The sequence below is a fragment of the Neopsephotus bourkii genome, unplaced genomic scaffold (assembly GCF_033783945.1).
Source record: "Neopsephotus bourkii isolate Nb327-2 ecotype Australia unplaced genomic scaffold, CSIRO-AGI_Nbou_v1 NB_973, whole genome shotgun sequence".
In the NCBI taxonomy this organism is placed as follows: domain Eukaryota; kingdom Metazoa; phylum Chordata; class Aves; order Psittaciformes; family Psittacidae; genus Neopsephotus; species Neopsephotus bourkii.
Window position 1 is genome coordinate 60,370 of NW_026901467.1, and position 21,614 is coordinate 81,983.

Sequence of the window (21,614 nt, forward strand, 5' to 3'; positions counted from 1 at the left end):
GAAGAAGCTCTTCCCTGTGAGGGTGCTGAGGCGCTAGCACAGGGTGCCCAGAGAAGCTGTGGCTGCCCCATCCCTGGTAGTGTTCAAGGCCAGGTTGGATGGGGCTTGGAACAACCTGCTGTAGTGGAAGGTGTCCCTGCCTGTGGCAGGGGTTGGAACTGTATGAGCTTTAAGGTCCCTTCCAAACCAAACCAGTCTGGGATTCCAAATGCACCTCTGGAAAAAAGAGTTTGTGAAAGTGGCTGGAAACCCAGTGGGGTCTTCATAGAAAAAGAAAATGAAGGATTAGTATTATGAAGATGCTGATGATGAGAGTCTGTGGTAGACATGCAGTGTAGTGCTAAGAATAGAAAGGTTTTCTCTATTTCTAGGGGAAAGGTAAATGACAAATAAATGAAAGGTGAAGTTGAAAAGCAGGATTTCTTGGGGAAAGGAAAGGGAGGTACTTTAGGCCAATATGTAGAATGCATTGCAGTGAAGGACATAAAAATACTTACAAACAGTATTTTGCTATTAGCATAGATTCTGAGATTATTCAACACTGTTAGGGTAAAATAGAGGCTTTTGTGTGTTAGCATGTTACCCAGTCATGAGCACTTGGGGGGCTGAGAAGCCAAATCTGATTTCAGGCTGTGTGTGCCCAGCGATGGCCCCTGCTGAGGTTGCAGGTGCAGAAGTGTGCTGCTGGCTGTGTGCATACAGAAGGTATTCAGCTGTTGGGTGATACTTTCTGCTTGAGGACCTGTTTCACACCTCTCTCGAGGAAAAGGTCCTAGGCTGAACAGGAATACTGTACAAGCCAAATCTGCTCAGGGCCTGTCAGACCACACGTGAGTTAGACTGTGCCTGCTTTGGAGTAGGAGATAAAGAATGCTAGTAGGAAATAAAACTTTAATGCCATTGCTAAAACAAAAGGTGCTGGGCTGAATCACAGACACTTGCTTGTTCGATAAAAGTAATGTATTGTCTCTTTGCCTCCCCTCTGCTTTTGTTTTTTTGTTTAGGTTGAATTTTCCTATCCTCCCCTAAAGCCTGCAGAAGGACATGACAGCCAAAGTTTGCCAGAGGAATGGAAGTACTTGCCATTTCTAGCCTTACCGGATGGGGCTCACAACTATCAGGAAGGTAAGAAGTGAGAGAAGCAGTTGTATCTGCTACTGCAATCAAAGAAAATATCTTGATGTCTGAACAGTTAATCGGTGATTCTTTTAGACTTCCTGAGTTGTTTTCGGTTTAAGCTGCCAAATACATTGGCAAAGGTACTTCAGTTGCTTCAGGCTTTGAAATGAAAGTAAATCATAAAGGTGTACCTCCTACATCAAGAAATCAAATGTTGATAAAAGCCTACACTTGTGTGTAGTCTAGAGTAAAACAAGGCTCCAGCACTCTCAATTCTTTGAACAGGGAATAAACTGTTAAGTAAAACCTGATCCAGTTTTGAGAGAAGAATGAAATGCTAACATTCTGCTTTGCAATGTATGTAATCATTATGTTCTCTACTAATTCAGGGGTTCTTGGAGTAACCTACAGGTCACTCGGTGTCTGTAGAATGGTGTATTTTGAAAACCGGCAAATGTAAAGGGCAGGAACAGAAGCTTTAGTGTATTTGTCACCAGAATGATTCCTTTGCCATGTATTTACCAGCAAGTTCACTGCAGTTAATTTGTTTGTGTTGCTTAGTATCGAATTTATTTGTTTGACAGCAGTTTGGTTCATCACCATGACATTTATATGCATGTCCAGTTGCTTCATCTGAGGTTTTTTTTTTCTGCTTAGCAGTGAACAAGGAAGTCACTTAAAACAGCAAAATCACAGAAATGCTTTAATACTACTTTTAATAAGGTTTTTGTGGTTGGTGTTGGTTTTTTTTTAGCTCTGTGTACTTAGCTTCCTAATTCTCCAGCTTCCAGAGATCTCATTTGGAAGCAAAAAGAAAGTCATATCAAAATAATCCCTTGCCGAGCAGCAAGAAGACTCCAGTCTGGGTCACAATTCAATAGCTTGATTTCTGTGTTGTTAAATATGTAAGGAGAAATAGGCTACATTCAAAGCCAGGAAAGTCACATTCAGCTGCACCTACATGTATTCTCTTGGCTCAGTACCATCCCTCAACTTTAAGCATTTTTATTACTGTACTAAAAGCTTATCAGTGTGTAATTTTGGGTAAATAAATAAAGATTTGGCAACAAAACTGATATATATTCTTGTGTTCTGTAAACAAGAATGCACCTGAATTTGAAAAACACGCAAGTATGTTTCAGATAATAGTTATGCTTACTATAGCTTTATTAGATATCTATTTTTTTTAGTTTTAAAGTAATACCCACTAATAGTTGCATTTTTGCAAAGGAGATGATGGTTCAGGAAATAGTCTTCAAGGCTTTCTAAAACCCTAGGTGGTCTTCATAATGTCATTAAACTTATTTGAGGGAGTTAGCTTTGTTGTGGATAGTCCCTCTTTCTGTTGGACTTAAAACGTGGGATTGTCTCTTCATTTTGTTACTGTGAAGCAAACGAAGTAATAGCAGTTGGTTTCAAAACAAGTTCCACTCAGGTTTATGAAAGGTAAACAGTTGTAAACAGTTGTCTTCTAGTTACAATTTAGCAACTTTTGCAGTAGTGGCAAGTGTGTGTGTATGTACACTGGTGTGTAGGTCTCAAGCCATAAAAACCTTCCACTTGTCATATTTTATCAATACTTTTTTTTCTTTCATGTTACACTTGCACAGGGAGAGTAATTATTTTGTGTGAGACAAGGATTCACAAATCCTTTTTGTGAGCATAGTGGTGCATGGGTATCTACCTTAGCAGTGGTAGCAGCTATGATAATCTGTCAGCTGTCCTCGGTGGTTTTTTTTCCCCTGTCTTCATGGCATTTGCCTTCTTAATGGCATCACCCTTCAATTATATGCCTTGCCTCACAGTGCTTTGTCTTTGCTCCTCCATACTGAACTGGAAAAGCAGCATGCCTGCAGGTTTCAGTGGTGCTTAGCTGCTGTCAGTAGCTACTTCTGAGGACCTGTCAGTGGGCTTGTAGGAGCTTGGTTCAGCTAAACACCAGGCTGTTGTTAGAATATCCATATTAACACAGCTGGAGATGCTTCCACAAAGCATCTTGCAGTCTTGAAACTAATTTGAGTGTAGGCATAGCTTTATATATGAGTTTTTAAAGTCTCAGAAAATAAGTGTGCCAGTATTTTCAGCAGTGAATGTTTTATAAATAAGCGATGCTGAAAATGACAATATTGGACTCTTGTTAGTAACATATGAAACAAGTCTTTTCTTTTTCACAGATACTGTGTTTTTCCATTTGCCACCGAGGTGTGGGGATCGAACCACAGTCTATGGTGTCTCTTGCTACAGGCAGATTGAAGCAAAGGTAACTTTCCAAGTTGGTAATTACATTAATGAAATAGTAGGCTTGATGCATTAATGACACCAAGAATCAGTGGCTTGCATTACACCGACAAACTGCGTGATCAGCTTGCATTAAAAACCTATGAAAATATGCATAGTAAATAGCTCCATAACTTGGAAACTATTCCTTTCCCTATGTCAGCAGGCTTATTGTGGTCTTTTGAAATATCCAAAACAATTGACCAGTGTGTTTTGGCTCTTGTGAGCTAATCCAAACATCAGCACCAAATAGGAAAACAGCTATCAGTAAATAGATAATTGTCTGTCAGGTAGCCAAGTCATGGTCTCCGGGAATTAAGCATCTTGGGTGGAAAAAGTTGAAATTTCTCCAGTGTGTGCCTGTGAGGAATTCTGTAGTGTTTCCTGGGATCTAATGATGCAAGTGTAGGGATGTTTTTCTTCACCTACCTCCTTTACCAAAAGTGCACTTGCAGAGTAGACTAGAATCTTCCCATTCATTGTAGCTGCTTACCAATACTGAGCAAGTAAAAAGCAGTAGAGGTGAAAAATAGCTGAGAGGTGGTGTGCACCTGATCACTCTGAGGAAATGATGCATTTGATCTGCTGGAATCTGTCCATATTTTCAGAAGTAGTAACAGTAGTATAATCTGTGTACTTAAAATTGAGGAGTTGGGAACTAAATGATCTTTAAAATCCCTTCCAACCCCAACCATTGTAGGATTCTGTTGCTGAGTTATTACAGATTTCTTTTAAAATTCCCCCCTTTTCCAGTGAAATGCAAAACATCTGGACTGCCATGTGGGTTTGAGCTTTAAATGAGTCTTACATTCAGAAGATGTAAATGTTGTACTCTGTTATAGTGTTAATCATACCTTGATTATATTTCAAGTTCCTGTTTATGCTATAGGAGAAATTTTACACATACAGATTTTAGTTCTATTTCTTCTGAACTAAATCCATGTTCAGTTCAGTTCCCTCACTATCTTTGCAGCCAGTTTTCACTGTATTCTGTGATTTAGAGCCTTCCTCTAGCTATAAATTGGCTTTATTGTGGTCTTGATTAGTTTATGTTATTTTGTAACTAATTAAGAAGCTAAAGAGATGTTTAACATTTTGGAACAAGTAGAACACAAAACAGTGTGTTTCATAGGACAGCTGTAGTGTTCTTCCCATCTGCTCTTTCTGGTGTGTACGCTGCAGTCCGCACACTTGCTGGTTTGTACCATTAAGTGAATCACTTCGCTGGATTTCTGCCCCACCCTTTCTAGGTCTGCTCTTAAATCCTGGGACCATTTGGTTTGGCTGAGAATGTAGTTGATTCTGCAGATTATACCTCCTATTTATTTGATGGGTGGCTCAAAGAAATCTTCCAAGTATAAAGCAAACAAGTTTCTAGGCAAAGACTTTTCAACCTGGTCCATTTCCACAGATACTGTTAGAGAAGAGTGAGTGATGTGTTGTGGCTACTCTTCTGTTACATTACCTTGAGTTAAAATGCCATTGCCTTTTCCAGGGCTATTGCCTTTTTTTCATGATAGCGTCTTTTTAAACAGTCCTCTGCCTATCATCACAGTTCTGTTTGGATCTTTGCTATGCTTACCGAGATGAGAACACAACTCTGACTTATCAGTGTTATGACCATTTTTACTAGGTAAGGGCAAACTGTTGCATGGTTTGGATATTCTGCCATTTAAAGCAGTCAGTTTTAGGATTCTGTTTAAAACAGGGGGATGGCATGTGGCAACTAGACCTGTATTCACAACTCTGTCTGGTAGAACTACTGTAATACTTCTATTTTTTAGGCATTAAAAGTACGGCAAGCAGATATCACCCGGGAAACGGTACAGAAAAGTGTCTGTGTTCTCAGTCAGCTGGTAAGAATGCTTGTTTAACTCCCAAAACACTTTCAGATAACATACTAAAAAATATTTATTTTCCATGTTCTGATTTGGAACTTTTGGCTCCAAATACTTCTCTTTAAATCATTGCAAAGTGAATTTACTGAAGTAAAACCGAGTCAGAAGGCTCTGGCGTTTGAGTGAGCTGCCTGGAGTTGATATATAAGTTATTGTAGAAGTGTCTGCCTTCTGTATATGTTATCAGGGATCAGGATATTTATTTGTGCTTTTGATTATTCTCATGTGCTACTAACTTTATTTCATGTAGTAGGATTGAGGGTTTTGGCCATTATAATACCTGAAGAGAGTGGCTATTGACATTGATGCTCTGACAGTTGACATTGAAAGAGCTTTTAAGATAGTCACACATACAGCATACTCTTGTTTTGAAGAAACATCTTGTGATTCTATTTAGCAAAAGCTACCAGTCACCAGGCAGGGAAAAGGGATTCTTTCTGTGCTTAAAGCTGAAAGGTTTAAGCACAGGAGAAGGATGCTGCGAGTTAGCAACTGCCCCTCCATGAACTCTGTAATAATGTGTCTATATTGCAAGATACAAGATATAAGATATATTGTAAGATAAGAATGAGAGAAGATTCAACTTCAAAAATGAGTGACTAAATAAATTTTCTTCACATGCTTTTTGTGTTTGTTTTTCTCCCAAGCCTTTGTATGGATTACTTCAGGCAAAGCTGCAGCTCATCACACATGCGTACTTCGAAGAAAAAGACTTCTCACAAATTTCAATTCTTAAGGTAACTTTAGTAACAGCCACACAACAAACTTTCAGTGTACAGAGCAAAGCTTTCAATGTAAGGCTACAGGCTTTAGTGTTTGCAGTTATTGCTCAAATATTCCATTTGCATAGGTCATTCATTTATTCAGCTCTTGTAACAATTAAACATGAACTACTCTAATCAGACAGAGAGTCACCTTTCTGATGGGTAGTGAAACACAAGAACAAGCATGGTTATCAGTCTGTATCTCCATTGACCCCATCAGTAAAATCTGACTTTCTTTCTGGAATAAGATGTTGAAATCCTTGAATAAATGGATTTTATTTATTCTGGATTTTTGGTGACCGTGGGCCATTAACAGCTTCTGAGTTTTGTTTTGCTTTTGTTCTAACTTTTACAGGAGCTTTATGATCACATGAATAGTTCCCTGGGCAATACTTCACTAGAAGGGTCACAGGTTTATCTAGGTAAGTATTTTTGTACAAGCAGCAGAGATGTTAAACTAATCAGCACATTCCCTTCCTGAGCTAATTTGTTTATGTGCATTTAACAGATTTAAACAGCAGAGGTCTGGGTGCCTGCACACTATTCTGTTATGTGTTTCTTTCTTTATGGCTTTCAATAAATGTCAAATAAATTGAGTGTTGCTTTCATATTAGGAGGTAGTTGTAGGCTAAAAGCCGTGTTACCTCTTGACCCAACAGCCTGACAAGCCACTGCTTGGCTGCTTTTAGGAAACAGCATCTTCTTAATTTCTAGATTGAGCTATTTGAGAGTGTAGGGTGCTCAAGCTTTCATCATATTTTATTTGGGATAGATCCCATGTGATTCTGACTCTTTTCTGTGTTTTCTGAATATACAGTGCAGTACTTCAGTCTTTCCATAATGCTGTATGGTAGGCAACAGAAGTCAACTCAAGAGTATGACAATTCAAGTTACAGTTATTATTGTCTCAATTGTAGATATAACTTTCGCTCCTGCTCAAAAGAGAGTATTTTATATGAGTTCTGCTGTTGAAATAACCAGGTTCACATAATGGGTGTCCTGCCCCTCCTGAAAAATGGTGACAAGAATTAGGTTAGTATCTCTACTAGCTGTAGTAACTGCTCTCTTTTTGGAATCTCAGGTCTGTCTCCTCGGGATCTTGTTCTTCACTTTCGACACAAGGTAGGTGTTCTATACTAGATGTATGAAGTACATCACTTTGTGGAGTAAAATGCTTTGAGAGGAACTGAAAAACACATCTAGACAGACATACCTCATCTAGGAGGAAGATGACTGTTTCCTAAGTACTTCTGGTTACAACCTCCTGATTTCCTGTCCCCTTCCACCTCCGTAACTTCAGTGAATATAAGTCCTAGACTGACAAGTTTTGCCTGTGTGCTGGATTCCCTGGCCATTTCTATATTTGTGTGACACTTCTTTAGACCTGTTGCAGACTGCAGGTGGGATCTCAGTTATGGCCTTGTTTCTGTTTCCTGCTTCTCATCAGATGAACGTGGTGGAAGAATATTGTTAAAGTCTGTGCAGACACAACTTGGAGCATTTTTCCCTGTATCTCATAATTTTTGCAGCTTCTGCCATCACAGAACTTGAGAGGACTTGCTCCTCTTCTATTTCCCAATGACTATTGAAATGCAGTGTGTATAGCTAAGGTACAAATAGCATTTAGAATCTTTTGTTAACTGAAAGAGGTATCAAGGAAGCAAATTGAAGAATCTGAATTTCATGGTGTATTTGTGCCTGCTCAGTAAATTTTTGGGGTAGAACTCATTTTTGTTTAACATCAGAGGTCTGCCAGTCATACCCCAGAATTGTCTGTGTTTTAATTTGACTGTAGAGGGTCTGTGCTGCCACTCGGATCTAATGTCTCACCTGTAGATGCCTAAAATTAGGTGAGGTGAATGTCATTCTTGGTATTTTGCTGCATCTTCTCTGTAATTCTGTGGAGGAACTCTTTTATGGTTCTGTAGTTTATTGGGGTTTTTAAATTCTTGAGTTGCACAACATGTACTTTCTGATAAGCTTTGTATGCTTGAAATTACACAATTCTTTGTGTAGGCTTTTCATTGTGTATGTCAAATGCTGATTTAAAATGAGTGCTCAGGTGGGAAATGAGTATTGGAACACTGGTTTTCACTGGTCGAATGTATCTGCTCATTTGACAATCATGCAGTGATTAATATGAAACCTTGGGTAAAAGATTAGGCTTGCATAGTATTTTTCATAAATAAAGACTGGTTCATTCATAAAGACTGGTTCACTCACCATCCTTCTCCTTTCTGTGTTTGTTCTGCAGGTGTTGATCCTTTTTAAACTGATTCTTCTAGAGAAAAAGGTAACGTTTTGTAGGCTGAGGTAATTAAAATAGAAGATACAGTTATAAAAATTTGCCTCCACTTCTGTTCTGTCCACACTCCCCCTTATTAATGGTTGTCCCAGCCAGAGTAAGTAAAATGTTATTAAATGGAGTGGAGAAACTTAACATATTATAAAAGATAAGAAAGAATACATGGATACACATAATGCAAATAGGTACCTGTGTGAAGGAACCAATAGGAAATGCTGGTACCCAAAAGGCTGCATACAGATTTACAGGATAACTTCTGGTTCAGGCTTTAAATAGGCATACCAAAGAAAACGAATGCTAGAAGTGTCTTTCAGACGTGAATTGCATGGACACCTGCAGGAGACAGGGTAAAAAGCTGTATGTGTTAAGTCAGGCTGAACTCACACTGAGTGGGTAAAAACAGTTGAATTCTAGGCTCAGAGTTTTCTTTGGGCTATCTCACTGCCTCAGAAGTAATGCTGACTTAGTCATGTAAGTGCAATATGCAATATGTACAAGCAGATGTGAAACAGAGACATTTGTTTTCTTCTGTGTGTATATATATATACATATATATATATATAAATACCCTGGAACAAGCACTTTCAGTGAAATGAATGTGTATCAGGTCTCAGATCTATGCAGGGATTTGCTTTTGTTTGTTTTGCTTTTTTAAACTTGTTTAAAATTCTATTTAAATTTCCCAAATGTCACTTTCTCTTTAGCAAACCTGCTCTGTTAAACCCCAACTTGTTCAGAGCACAGAGAAGGAAAATGAGGATTTCCTGTTAGCTGCAATTGGAAAGTCAGTAGGACTTAATCTATAAAGGAAGTGTTCAAGGCCAGGTTGGATGGGGCTTGAAGCAACCTGCTCTAGTGGAAGGTGTCCCTGCCCATGGCAGGGGTTTGGAACTGGATGGTCTTAAGGTCATTTCCAACCCAAACCAGTTTGTGATTCTGTGAGTAATTCTAAATATAAACAGTTGTGATTTTTTTTTTTTTTAAAGCTTATTGAAGGCCTGGATATTTTTCGTGAGGCAGTAAATATGGCTTTTAAAACAGAAGTAACAGCTTCTCCAAAGCTTTTGCACCTGTCACTTGTAAATTAAAAATAACTTGACGGTTTAAAATATTCATTGATGAGAATAAATGCAGTTTATAGAATCATAGAATAGAATTGTAGAATGGTTTAGGTTGGAAAGGATGTTAAGATCATCAAGTTCCAGCCCCCTGCCATGGACAGGGACACCTCACACTAAACCATGTCACCGAAGGCTCTATCCAACCTGGCCTTGAACACTGCCAGGGATGGAGCATTCACAACTTCCCTGGGTAACCCATTCCAGTCCCTCACCACCCTTACAGTAAAGAACTTCTTCCTTGTATCCAGTCTAAACTTCCCCTGTTTAAGTATAAACCCATTACCCCTTGTCCTATCACTACAGTCCCTAATGAATAGTCTATCCCTAGTATCCTTATAGGTCCCCTTCAGATACTGGAAGGCTGCTATGAAGTCTCCACACAGTTTCTGCATTTAAGAGCTGTATGCTAAAGACTGCTAGGTATGAAATGCTAGGCAAAAGGAATACTTGAGAAATTACGATTATGACATAGTAGGAGTGCACATGGAAATATGTATGTAAACAAGACTCAATATGCAAGCTTTTTCCCCAAAAGAACCCAAGTCTACACTGGTTTTTTTTTTAACCATAAATGGAAAGAATATTTCCCAGTAGGATTTTGTAACGTATCTCCACGGATCTGTTTAAAAACTTGTAATAGCATTTCACCAAGTCAGTTCAGTATCTGGACATAAAGAAACAAAATGCTTTCTTGAGCTACAGTTCTTCTCTGAAGCTGCTCAAACCACAAGACATAAATGCACAGGAAGAGGAAGGGTTTCCCAAGCATGTTCATATGACTCAAATGCATGAAATTGTTTTTAAAATAACTGGATCCTTATTGAATAAACCTGCAGGTTGCTTTGGTTTTGTTTTTCCCTGACCTCCAACAGGAGCACAGTGCTCGCATTTTCAAAAGGAAGAGTTTAGGTTTTCTGACACTGCCTGCGTTCTGGCACATATTAAGGTTCCAGAATAACAGGAGGAATCTGTATGTTCAAGGACCTTAAACATAATCTCCAAGAAGCCACTAGTAATGCCAGTTTTCCTTGAGCTGAAAAATACCTGAATGCCACAGACCAATTTGCTTTAATCTTTAGCAATTTAGTTGATGCCTTTCCACAGGCTAAAGTACTGGTTTTCCACCTTGTGGCTGTCATTAGGCTGGAAGACTACTTCCAGATGGTGATCATTGGATTTTCTGCTGCCAGGACCACCCAGTTTGCTGATGTAGGTGTTGTAGGGCATATAACGGGTTGGGAGGGGTCAGGAAGTGTGCACACATATGGAGAGAGAGATGGCAGAGGGGCTTGATGGAGCCAATATAGAAAAGTACTCGGCTTAAGTAAGCAGTATACCCAGTGAAAACTTCGTGTGGAATAGATTTATTGTAAGCAAGATGGTACTTACAGACTTAATGATTTCTGTAGGCTTAAAAATAAGCTTGGCTAAGAATACATGTTATCTGGGAATCTAAATCTCTAGAGGTATTGCAGGGTTTCTGTTGTAGTTCATTGCTGTTGGGTCCTGCATCTTTCATACGTGCTTTAGAAAGCAGCGTCCTAGAAGAAGTTTGACTTTTTGATTCCTGGTGGAGTCAGCTTAAATCCTGTCCTCAGATGAGCTGCTTGTTCTCATCATGCTTTCTCTGTGGCTGTAGCAATTGAATTTGCCTATCTTGAACATAGAAAAAAAAAAAATTTGTGCAATACACATAATCCGTTTCTAGCTGAGGTACTATGAAATATCATTTGGTATACGTTAGGTCTCTATAGGTTTTTCTTTTGGTTCTATCTATACACTATATACTATTACATTCTATACACTAGCTTGCAGACTTGCAAATACTAGTGAAACATGAGTTCATCAGTCACATCAAAGTGTCTTCCTAGCTGACAGCATAAGTCTTCTAGTAAGTCTACAAATTTGCACTTTTAATTTCATCATAAACCTATTAAACTGGCTTGCAAAGTCATCAAGTTAGGTCATTCTGCATTCCTTTGTCTGGTTGATTCCTTGTAACGCTTGCCTGTCTTGGAGGAGCTTCAGTAGTAATATTCAGTCTGCCTTGTGGTTCTTCTTTCATTGCTAGCCTTTGACACTCCTCCTTTTGAATTCCTAACTAATCTACTAATCACAGTCTCTCTGATTTAATTAAGGAGATTCTCTATTCCCATGTTATGCCTTAAGTGCTTTACCAAAGCTAGTATCAGTCATGTTTTCTGTTTCCGCAAAATCTTGTGTTTAATCATAGGAAAACACTGTTAATAAATGCATGCTGCATTTATCCTGGTTTTCATTTATCTGCATAGCTTTAATTTATTTTCTTAGAAGGGATGGTTTTGCACAGGTTTTTGTCAGAATTCTGGAATGGGTGTTATTTGGCCTCTTTGATTTATAACAGACATTATAATGTACTACACATGGATAAGAATTTATGCGGTGTGCCAGGAACAACTTCTTCCTGTCAGTTATTCAGTAACTGAATCAATTTGGGGGGGAAAAAGCCTGAGCAACTGACAGTAAAATCAAAATGATTGACAAGTATCTATTACACATGGCTGTATATATGCGACATATATATATATCACAAATAAAATATAAGGGTATAATAGACATTTAAATATTTGAACTGCTGTAAGAGCTTTTGTTGCTAAGCAGACTCTCTAAAATAACATAAAAAGCAATGCTTGAATAGTTTGCATGTGTTCTATATATCTTTGCCACGTTTGAGTGTAATTTTATTGTTCTCGTTCTCTTCTCCCTAATTCTCCTTTTCTCTCCCCACCCCTCTCCCTTCTGCCACTAGGTGCTGTTTTATATCTCTCCAGTGAATAGACTAGTGGGAGCTCTGATGACTGTCCTGTCACTCTTTCCTGGTAAGAAGAGAAGTTTGGACTTCTTTTTTTATGTGCTTTCTGGTAATAACTGGGACTGGCAGTTTCATATGGCAGACAACACAGGTGACAATAGAGTCATGTTTGGTATGTTGCTTGAAAAACAGGTGGTTTTATGTGTGTACACATATCCTAATTTTTGCTACTTAAACGCTATGGGTTATTTCTTGTGCTTTATTGGAGCCACTGGATCTTCTGTATTGCCAGTGGGTAACATAGGTGGGACCCTGAATAAGTCACATGCTCCTGGTGAGTTCAAACAAACAAAACCAAACCCCCTAACCTTGCTAATTCCTAGCTTCTAACCAGTCTCCTCAAAGAAAAAAAGTTGGGGAAGATTATTTAGGAGAGAAAGTGTGGGGTTTGGTTTTGGTTTACTTTTGTGGGTTTTTTTAACACAGCTTCCTCCAGAAGTAGTGTTTTAAAAAACTTGATTTCCACTACATACACCAAAGTACTTTGTTCATTTTCTTTATTCAAAGTCGCTTATATTGCTGTTGAAATGCTGATATTCCTGTGTGCTATCACTTTCCAGGGATGATTGAACATGGTCTTACTGACTGCTCACACTATAGACCAAGAAACAGCATATCAGAGGATGCTGGGTTGCAGGAAAATACACCACATTTGGGTGACCCTGTTTCAGCTGCTGATACTTCAGATACAACTTCAGGAATGGGAAAGGGAAGCAGAAAGGTGGCAGAAAACCTTTCGCTGGAAGGTCAAAAAACAAGCATGCCTTTCTCCCCATCAGAGAAGACTTGCAATGGAGCTCAGTCCTCCAACAGTGCTGTGCAGCGCTTGAAAGTTCCTTCCCGTGCTTCTCCAGCATCCTCTGACAGTGACTGGGAGACCTTAGATCCAAGCATTTTGGAGGAATCTAATCTGAAAGGAGGAGAACATGAAAATACAACATCAGAACAGGCTGAAAATCTGAGCTCAGAAAGCCTTCCGATCACTGTGCAGCCCCAAGCAAATACAGGACACGCGGTGCTTGTTCCAGGACTGATTTCTGGGTTGGAAGAGGACCAGTATGGTATGCCCTTGGCTATTTTTACAAAGGTAATGTCCTGGGTTCAGCAGGTAAACATGTTGTTCACGGTACCTGGTAACTCATAAAGACATCTGTTTTTCAGAAGTGGCTAATAATTTTGGTTACCCAACTCCAGATGGACAGTAGGGTACTACAAAACATGTAAGTACAGTCTCTGGCAAGTGACTGTGTTCCTAGGCAGGTGGAAAGTGTGAGTGCACGTCTGAGAGGGGTGTGTGCACGTACATGCACACACTTGTCTTTCATATGTATTCTTACTTCAATTCTACGTGATGGTAACCTGTAACCCCACTGTGGTTAATAAAGGCTGTGTAACTACTGTTTTCTCTCACTCTGAATTGTTGATCTAACCTGTATGGGGCAAGATCAGAGTATTTAATAAGTGTTTTGATACATAAATCTACACTAAGATTCTGAAAGCTGTATTTTAGCTAACACCTAAGCCTGTGTTTCCCTCTTCTAATTTTTATATGTATGTATTTATAAATACATATATGTGTATATATGCATAAAATGTGTATATAAATGTGTATCTGTATGCAAACACAAGAATATATAGAATCATAAAATCACAGGCTGGTTTGGACTGGAAGGGACCTTAAAGCTCGTCCAGTTCCAGCTCCCTGCCACAGGCAGGGACACCTTCCACTAGAGCAGCTTGCTCCAAGCCCCATCAAGCCTGGCCTTGAAAACTGCCAGGGATGGGGCATATATATCCAATTTCATTATTTTTTACATGGGAACTCCCAGTTGTCTGGCTCTTTCCCTGTGCCTGGTGCAGAGCCACTGAAGTTTAAGCTTGTGCTGGTGCCTGACTGAACTCCAGATACTCGACTGTCTCTCTAAGGACTCTGAGCATTGTCAGATAACAAGCAATACATTTACTACGGCTGGTTTCCCATAGCCTTCCCCCTGCCCCAGGAAAGTGCATCCCTTTTAAAGATATTTTTGTTAGTGAAAAAGTTTTGGTTTTAATTTAATAATCTTTTAGAGGAAGATTTGCCCAGAAAGAAGAAGATTCAGATTGATTTCCTCAAGCTGATGAGGTTCAAAGTGATATTTCTTCCTTTGGAGGTGCTTATTTGCATTTCCTTACAGGACATTTTATTAAACGGGTATGTGAGCTCCTGCCCGTAACTTGCATTGGAAATGGCAGTCTGTGTGGGCTCATGGGAGCAGCTCAAATGTCATTGCCTTGTATTGCCTCATGTCACTGTTAGAAATGCTTTTTCAACCAAGATCTGCAGTCTGGTGTTTGTCCATACAGTCTGTCTAATGAAAAGGATAGCCTGTGAATTGTATTTAGTGTAGTTCTATGGGAAATACTAGATTGAAAGCAAGAAGAAAATGATTGATAAGGGGGCCTATGAGTGCTAACTTAGTTTGCTACTAAGCCCATAAAGTGGAAAAATAAACAATTTTAAGGAAACAGACAGTTTCTACGTGTTTACCTTCTGTTCCATAATGGCACTTTTAATTTGAATTCATCCAGTGTCATTAAAGCAGAAAAGACTTTACATCTCTTTAAGTTATCAGAAAAATGTCATTTGAAGTTATAGTTTAACCATTGTAAACTTGCTGCAAAGTTTAAATCTCTTTTAGGGCTCTCATATCAGTGTTTTTTTTATGCAATGCCATGGAAAGACTAATAAATCTGACTAATGAGAGTGGGAGGAGATTTTGCCAGATGGCCTAATTCCTTATCCAAGTACACCTGAGCATAAGGAAAAGTAGGTTGTGATACTTGTTTCTTTGGTATCAGTTTTTTAAGTTCTGATACTTATTTCAGTTGCACTCTTTAAAAAGAATGGAACACATTTACAGAAATAAGAGTAGTTGTACTTAGAGACAAGTGTGAATTTGGGAACTGACACTTGATACATAAATAGCAAAAGATTTCCAGGACTTTGCTACTTGACTAATCCAGTAATTAAACCTTCCTTTGCCAACTTCCATATTTTGGGAAAGATTTCCATTTAAGTTGGTGATTCCCCTCAAAGCACCATTGTTCCTTTGACACAGGCTATTTGTTCTCAGCTGATAAGGCCTTGTCATCTGGGAAGCCATCCCTGTGTCTAATCTTAACAAAAGGGAATAACTGTGCTCCTTTCTTCCATATGTTTCCCATTACTGTGTGCTGTGTGATGAAGTGCACGTGCTCTTTTTGCTGCCTGGTATGTGTTAGCCCTTCAGGGTTCCTACCAGTAAATTGCTTTGTGCTTTATACAACTGAACAGCTGGAATTAGATTTCAGGGGTATGTTGAGCCTGTATTGAAAAGAAGATTACAATTCCTACAGCTGCTTCTCGATGATCTCTCAATGGTTTACATCAAAGCCTTTTTACAAAGGCAAAATATTTGGGTGTTGGGGTCTTTTGCAACTGGAATGTAGGATACTAGTTTAACTTGTAATCATGGAGTGGCTAAAAAGCATGGTGTATTGCTTTCTATCCTGCTCTTTCTTAAAGCAGGCATGCATATGGTTATCAGAAATTGATTGCTATCTCTGGAGCATGGAAATCTCCACCTACAAAATGTGGATAGCAGTCTGTAGCTTTCCTGCATTATGTGCTTCAGGACTACTAGAAGACATGGTATGCAAGTGGAGAGATGAATCTTTGCTGACTTCTTGTCTCTGAATTGACCTGAGACTTCACTCTTGTTTTATACTGCTTGATCTGTTGCCTTATAAACACATTTGATTCCTGTCCTTTGCATTGTGTTTCAGCTTCAGTCCTGGGACTGAAAGGCAGCATAACCACCTCTTGAAAAATGTAATTCATGTGGAACCTGGTTGCTCTGCTTTGCAGATGTGATGTAGCAAAGCAATAGATAATCGTGGCTGAAATTGTAATAACTAAGGTTCATTTTGGGTGGAATGTGCAGGTTTTGTTACGGAAAAACTCTGAATATAGACAATTCTAATTGTTTGACCTTATGTTAATCCTCTGAACATGTCTGTTCTTTTAGGGGTACCTCTGCTTGCCCTACATGGCACTGCAGCAGCATCACCTCCTGTCAGATGTAACAGTGCGCGGCTTCGTTGCCGGAGCCACCAATATCCTGTTCCGTCAGCAGAAGCATCTGAGTGATGCGATTGTGGAAGTATGAACCTTTGCCTTTGAGTTTCTTGAACTAGGGAGGGGGAAACAGAGGTTGCATTTTAAATACAGCTTTAAAGTTTCACTTTCATGCCCAAATTCTGATTTTTTCCTTTTGAAATAAATTCTTAAAATGCAGAAGCGTATTAAGTTGATGTCATCTGTTAGGATAGGGTTAGATAAACTGTGCAAAACTACCACATGTTTTTCTGTATAGTTTTATATCCAATATTTGAATTTGCAACTTAGAGTTTTGTTTTGTTGCTGGTGTAATTTTAACTTCTCGTGTTGTGGGTTTTTTTCATCGCTTTGTAGTAAGGTCTTCAAAAATAAGTGCTTGCAGCTGAGAAACAGCTACAGTTGGGTAATAAAGCACATTGCTGTTGAGTTCCTTCTGATTCAAGCAAGAGATAAAAATCAGTATCTAAGAAAACATCAGTTCTAGCATCAGTATCTAGTCAGAAAACATCAGTATCTAGTCAGAAAATATCAGCATCTAATCAGTTCTAGCAAATGGATACAGCTACATAATCAGCATTTGGTAACCTAAGATAGCTACATATAGGTAACCAACTTAATAAATTGAAGTGATAATCAAAGAGCCTCTAGGAGAATGTATGTGAGCACCAAACTTCCCCTGCCATATCCTGTCAAATAAGCAGCTTTTACTATGTGCCAGGGAGATGATTAGGTTCTGGTTTTATCAGAGCAGTATCTGGCTTTCTGAGAACGGTTAATTCTTTGTTTCTTTGGCTGTTTATTTCTTCTTGGTACTGGGGGGACTGTAAGTTTAGATTTAGGTAGCAATATATAGTTATTATTATTTAGGTAGCTATATATAGTTATATATATATATATATAAGTAATTTTATTTAGATGAATGTTTACCATTGGAACTATTTCAGATAGAAGATGCTCATGTACAAATCCATGATCCAGAACTCCGTAAGATCCTGAACCCAACAACTGCTGACCTGAGATTTGCAGATTACTTGGTGAAGCATGTAACTGAGAACAGAGACGATGTTTTCCTTGATGGCACTGGATGGGAAGGAGGTGATGAGTGGATCAGGGCTCAGTTCAGTGCTTATCTTCATGCACTGCTTGCTGCTGTGCTGCAACCAGGTAGAACGGACACCTTGTCTAGGGACTGAGATGAGGGTGGGTGCAATAAGCATTTGTACTGTTGCATTGAATGTGTGGGAGTGGTCACTGGATCTTTCTCTGCCTCACATTTCACTTCAGGCTGCTTTTTCAGTTGACCTTGGCAATTCTTGTTACTCCTTGCCAAGCTTGGTACTAATTCTCACTCCACAGCCTGACAGACACTTTCCTCTTTGTCTTCTTTCTTCTTTGTCTGTCTCCTTGATTTAATTAAGCTTTCCTTGTAAGTAGAAATACCTGAAACCCCATATATGATGAGACATATATGATGAGACAAATTTGGGTGTCTTACAGACACTATTGTAGCCTGAGGTCAATTTTGGGGAACTAATTGGATTTGGAGACATTAAGTTAAGAGGCTGTCTTCAGGAAGTTTTCCAAGGCTATTCCATCTCTTTTCCCTTCCCGCCATAGTCCCAAGCAGGGATTCACATAAGTGGAAAGTGTCATGTAGAGGTGTGTGTATTTTATGGAGCTCAATTTTTTGTCTTAACTCAGAAATCTCAATGTTCCAACTTTTTGTGCATGAATATAACTAAAAGAATCAGTGTTTTATTTGTGGAAAATGTTTAGTTTGGCCAGCACTGACCCTGTTCACTTCATTCTCGTCACAATTGTTCTATATTCATGTCAAGCAATTAATTCAGATTTTGTTCTGTGATGTATGTGAGAACATGGGACTGGGGACTTGATTTTTCAAGTCCGGAAGATGCTCAGTTCCTGTCTGACAGTATTTTCAGATGATTACCTGATTTATAGGAAGTGCCAGGGTTTTCATACTAACTTGCTCTAAAATAACTGTTTTCCTTCTCTCCTGGCATTGCATGATTGAGACAATTTAAAATGAAACTAAGAAAACATTATTTAAATGCCTGATTCTTAGTACTAGAGTTTTACTTGTCTTTGATTTTATAAGAGCCTGGAAAACTTTAATGTTTCCTTACAAGAAAGAATGTGCTATGTCTTGTGTTAGGTCTCTTAACAAATTGCTGCAAATTCTCATCTTCTTCTTAATTTATCAGACAACGAAAAGACTTTGTCAGACTTTGGAACGGTGTTTGTAGCAGCCTGGAAAAACACCCACAACTACAGAGTATGGAACAGCAACAAGCATCCAGCTCTTGCAGAGGTAAATTCTAGGTAAGGAAAGCACGATTTTTTTTCTTTAAACATTTACCATGGGTTGCTCCTAGTTAGGCACACCATTCTGTAGAAATACAGCGTTCCCTTGTTCCTGATATAAAGCACATTGAATCAATACCTCCTGCAATAGTTCTTGCTCTAATTCTGAGCTATAGTTCTAGGAAGAAAAATGCATCCTGACTCAGAAGAAGTGAAAGTTGTTCAAGTTGATTGTTGGCTGTCCACAGCTATAGAAAGTTTGTCATTCCTCAGGAATTGTGCTCAGATGGTTCTGCTTTTCACTAATTGCTTCCATGTGTCCAGGGAATAGCTGTGTCCAGGGTGGTCGTTAATGGGGATGGAGGGGAACTGCCCGTTTTGTATTGCATCTTCTGTACTTTGGATTGTTTTATGTGTATTTTCACTCAAAGATTAGATGATGCCAGGCTTGGCGACACTGTTGGCTCTGCATGTGTTTTGTTTACAATGGGCTGTTATTGTACTGCAGGGAGTTTTGTTTGCTTTTGCGTTGTCAGCTGCTCTAGTCTGAAGAAGGCTTTTCTTTAGACCTGCAAAGCTCTCTTGGTCTACTTAAGGGATCTTTTTTATTTGCTCTGTTTTGTTGGAAGGAGGTGCTGTGCCTTAGTGTGCAAAGATTGTTAATATCTGGACTGTAAATAGAAGGCACCTTACAGGTCGTTCCTAGGAAATCTACAGTTGAATTGTCACTGGGACCTCACCTTTGGTGAAGTAGTGTGTCTACAAGAGATTTTATTAGTTTTATTGTAAGCCACAAGGAGGAGTACAAGTAATAACTGTGTGACATGAATTGATTTATAGAACTAAATTCCTAAATGTTTTCTTGGGTTTTCCTCCTCTTCTAGCCATCCATTCCAGGGCCAGTACTCTGTGTCAGATGTGAAGTTAAGATTGTCACAGTAAGTGTATAGTACTTGGATTTTTTTACAGTTTTTAAAGTGTGATCAAATATTAATAACCTACTGTTGCTATGATGAACTAAAACAAAATAACTATTTAAATTGGGCCTGCACGTGAAACTGTACTCAGTGTTCTGCAAAACACCGCATCTAAAGATGGAACATTCGCCTGAAATAAGGAAAAACAGTACTAGTGCACTATTTTGTGTTGGACTTCACAATAGAGCTCTGTTTTTCTTGCATTGCAGTTATAAGGCTTTTGTATCTTTTCTCCCTCTGAGAGCTTGCCTAACTGATCTGTGTGGATAAGATGCATGCAGGAATTATGGGCTTGATTGTGTATGTATATATAAAACTATACGTACCCTATGTAAATTAGTGTGTGTGTTGATATATATACTTTAACTATGTATTTTATTCACACCTGGAAGTACTAAGTCAGTCAGCTAACAGTGTTCAGTATCTCTCTTGTTTAGCTCTGTGCAAAACAGTGAACGTGGAAAGAAGATTGGGAACGTGATGGTTTCTACTAGCCGAAATGTTGTTCAAACAGGAAAAGCTGTAGGTAAGACATTTGTTTCAAACCAGCTTGCATCTAAGCCATATCTTTTTTGAAGAAGCATCCTATATCTCAGTTATGGTTTGTTTTAATCCAGATGTTCATTTCAGTTCATGGCTTGACTTCGCGAAAGAAGATTTGGGATATCCAGATGTACTTTATTATATATAAAGCAGAGCAACAGTTTGAGGGGTAAAGCTGGTGATTGAGGCTCTGTATATCTGTGGAATACAGAAAGAGAAACAGATAGACAAAGTGTAAATTCCTTTTCTGGTGTGGGCTGGAGATGAATGTGGGAAAAGACGTGTTCAGGTAAAGCTCTAATGGAATCTGGAAATGCTTATACAACATCACCACCTTCTGCACTGAGCTGTTCTCATTTTTGTATCAATTCGACTGAAACTATTCAGAGCTGGTTGAAATTAGAGGAAGACCTCATGTCAGTTTCTGTAGGTTTTGCAATAGTCTGTAATTCTCTGGAAAAGCTCTTCTTGCCCTTGAACAGGAGCCACATCACATTGTCACAGAACCACAGAATCAATGAGGTTGGAAAAGGACTTCAAGATCATAAGGTCCAACTGTTCCCCAACGTTGCTAAGGCCACCACTAACCCATGGCACTGAGGGCCTTGTCTACAGGATGTGTGAACACTTCCAGGGATGGTGACTCTGGCACTGGCCTGGACAGGCTGTTCCAATGCCTGAGCACCCTTTGGGGAAGGAATTGTTCCTCATCTCCATCCAAACCTATCCTGGTGCGGCTTGAGGCCATTTCCTCTTGTCCTGGCACTTGTTCCTTGGGAGCAGAGAGCAGCCCCCTCCTGGCTCTGTCCTCCTGTCAGGCAGTTGTTGAGAGAGAGAAGGTTCCCCCTAAGCCTTCTCTTCTCCAGACTAACACCTCACAGGTCTCCCAGCTCTTCCTTATCACCACTGGGCTTCAGGCCCTGCACCAGCTCTGTTGCCCTTCTCTGGCCCCGCTCCAGCACCAAAATGTCTCTCTTGTAGTGAGAGGCCCAGAACTGAACACAGGATTCGAGGTGCAGCCTCACCAGTGCCCAGCATAGGGGGATTATCGTCTTGCAATACCAGGTAATATGAGTTCACCCACTGAAGAATCTGATAGTTGTCCTGCAGTAATTTTACCAAAAATTGTTTAGCTTCCTATTTTATTCCATTGGAATCTTTCTACTCTTTTTGCTGTTGTACAAGCTGGGAAGAAGTGCCTTTCAGCCCAAGGTCTAGCAAGGGCAGCACAGGCCATTTGTGCTGACCTACAACATTCAAGTTCTTTGAATATTTTCAGACACAGACTCTGGA

At 39.3% G+C, this 21,614-nt stretch overlaps 1 protein-coding gene across 2 annotated transcripts in view; it reads left to right on the forward strand.

Moving 5' to 3' along the window:
* The window catches only part of AVL9 (AVL9 cell migration associated), a 37,575-nt gene that overhangs the window by 12,076 nt on the left and 3,885 nt on the right, over positions 1 to 21,614 (forward strand). Inside the window, exons 2-15 of one of the 2 annotated variants that reach the window (XM_061359395.1) lie at positions 1,005 to 1,125; positions 3,294 to 3,379; positions 5,181 to 5,252; positions 5,942 to 6,031; positions 6,414 to 6,480; positions 7,140 to 7,180; positions 8,313 to 8,351; positions 12,273 to 12,342; positions 12,896 to 13,422; positions 16,385 to 16,519; positions 17,421 to 17,640; positions 18,702 to 18,819; positions 19,686 to 19,739; positions 20,200 to 20,309. In XM_061359395.1, the coding sequence (XP_061215379.1) occupies positions 1,005 to 1,125; positions 3,294 to 3,379; positions 5,181 to 5,252; positions 5,942 to 6,031; positions 6,414 to 6,480; positions 7,140 to 7,180; positions 8,313 to 8,351; positions 12,273 to 12,342; positions 12,896 to 13,422; positions 16,385 to 16,519; positions 17,421 to 17,640; positions 18,702 to 18,819; positions 19,686 to 19,739; positions 20,200 to 20,215 (1,656 nt within the window). In that variant the 3' untranslated portion in view covers positions 20,216 to 20,309. Of the gene's footprint in view, positions 1 to 1,004; positions 1,126 to 3,293; positions 3,380 to 5,180; positions 5,253 to 5,941; positions 6,032 to 6,413; positions 6,481 to 7,139; positions 7,181 to 8,312; positions 8,352 to 12,272; positions 12,343 to 12,895; positions 13,423 to 16,384; positions 16,520 to 17,420; positions 17,641 to 18,701; positions 18,820 to 19,685; positions 19,740 to 20,199; positions 20,310 to 21,614 lie in introns of those variants that run through there. The other variant, XM_061359393.1, reaches the window with a different exon arrangement.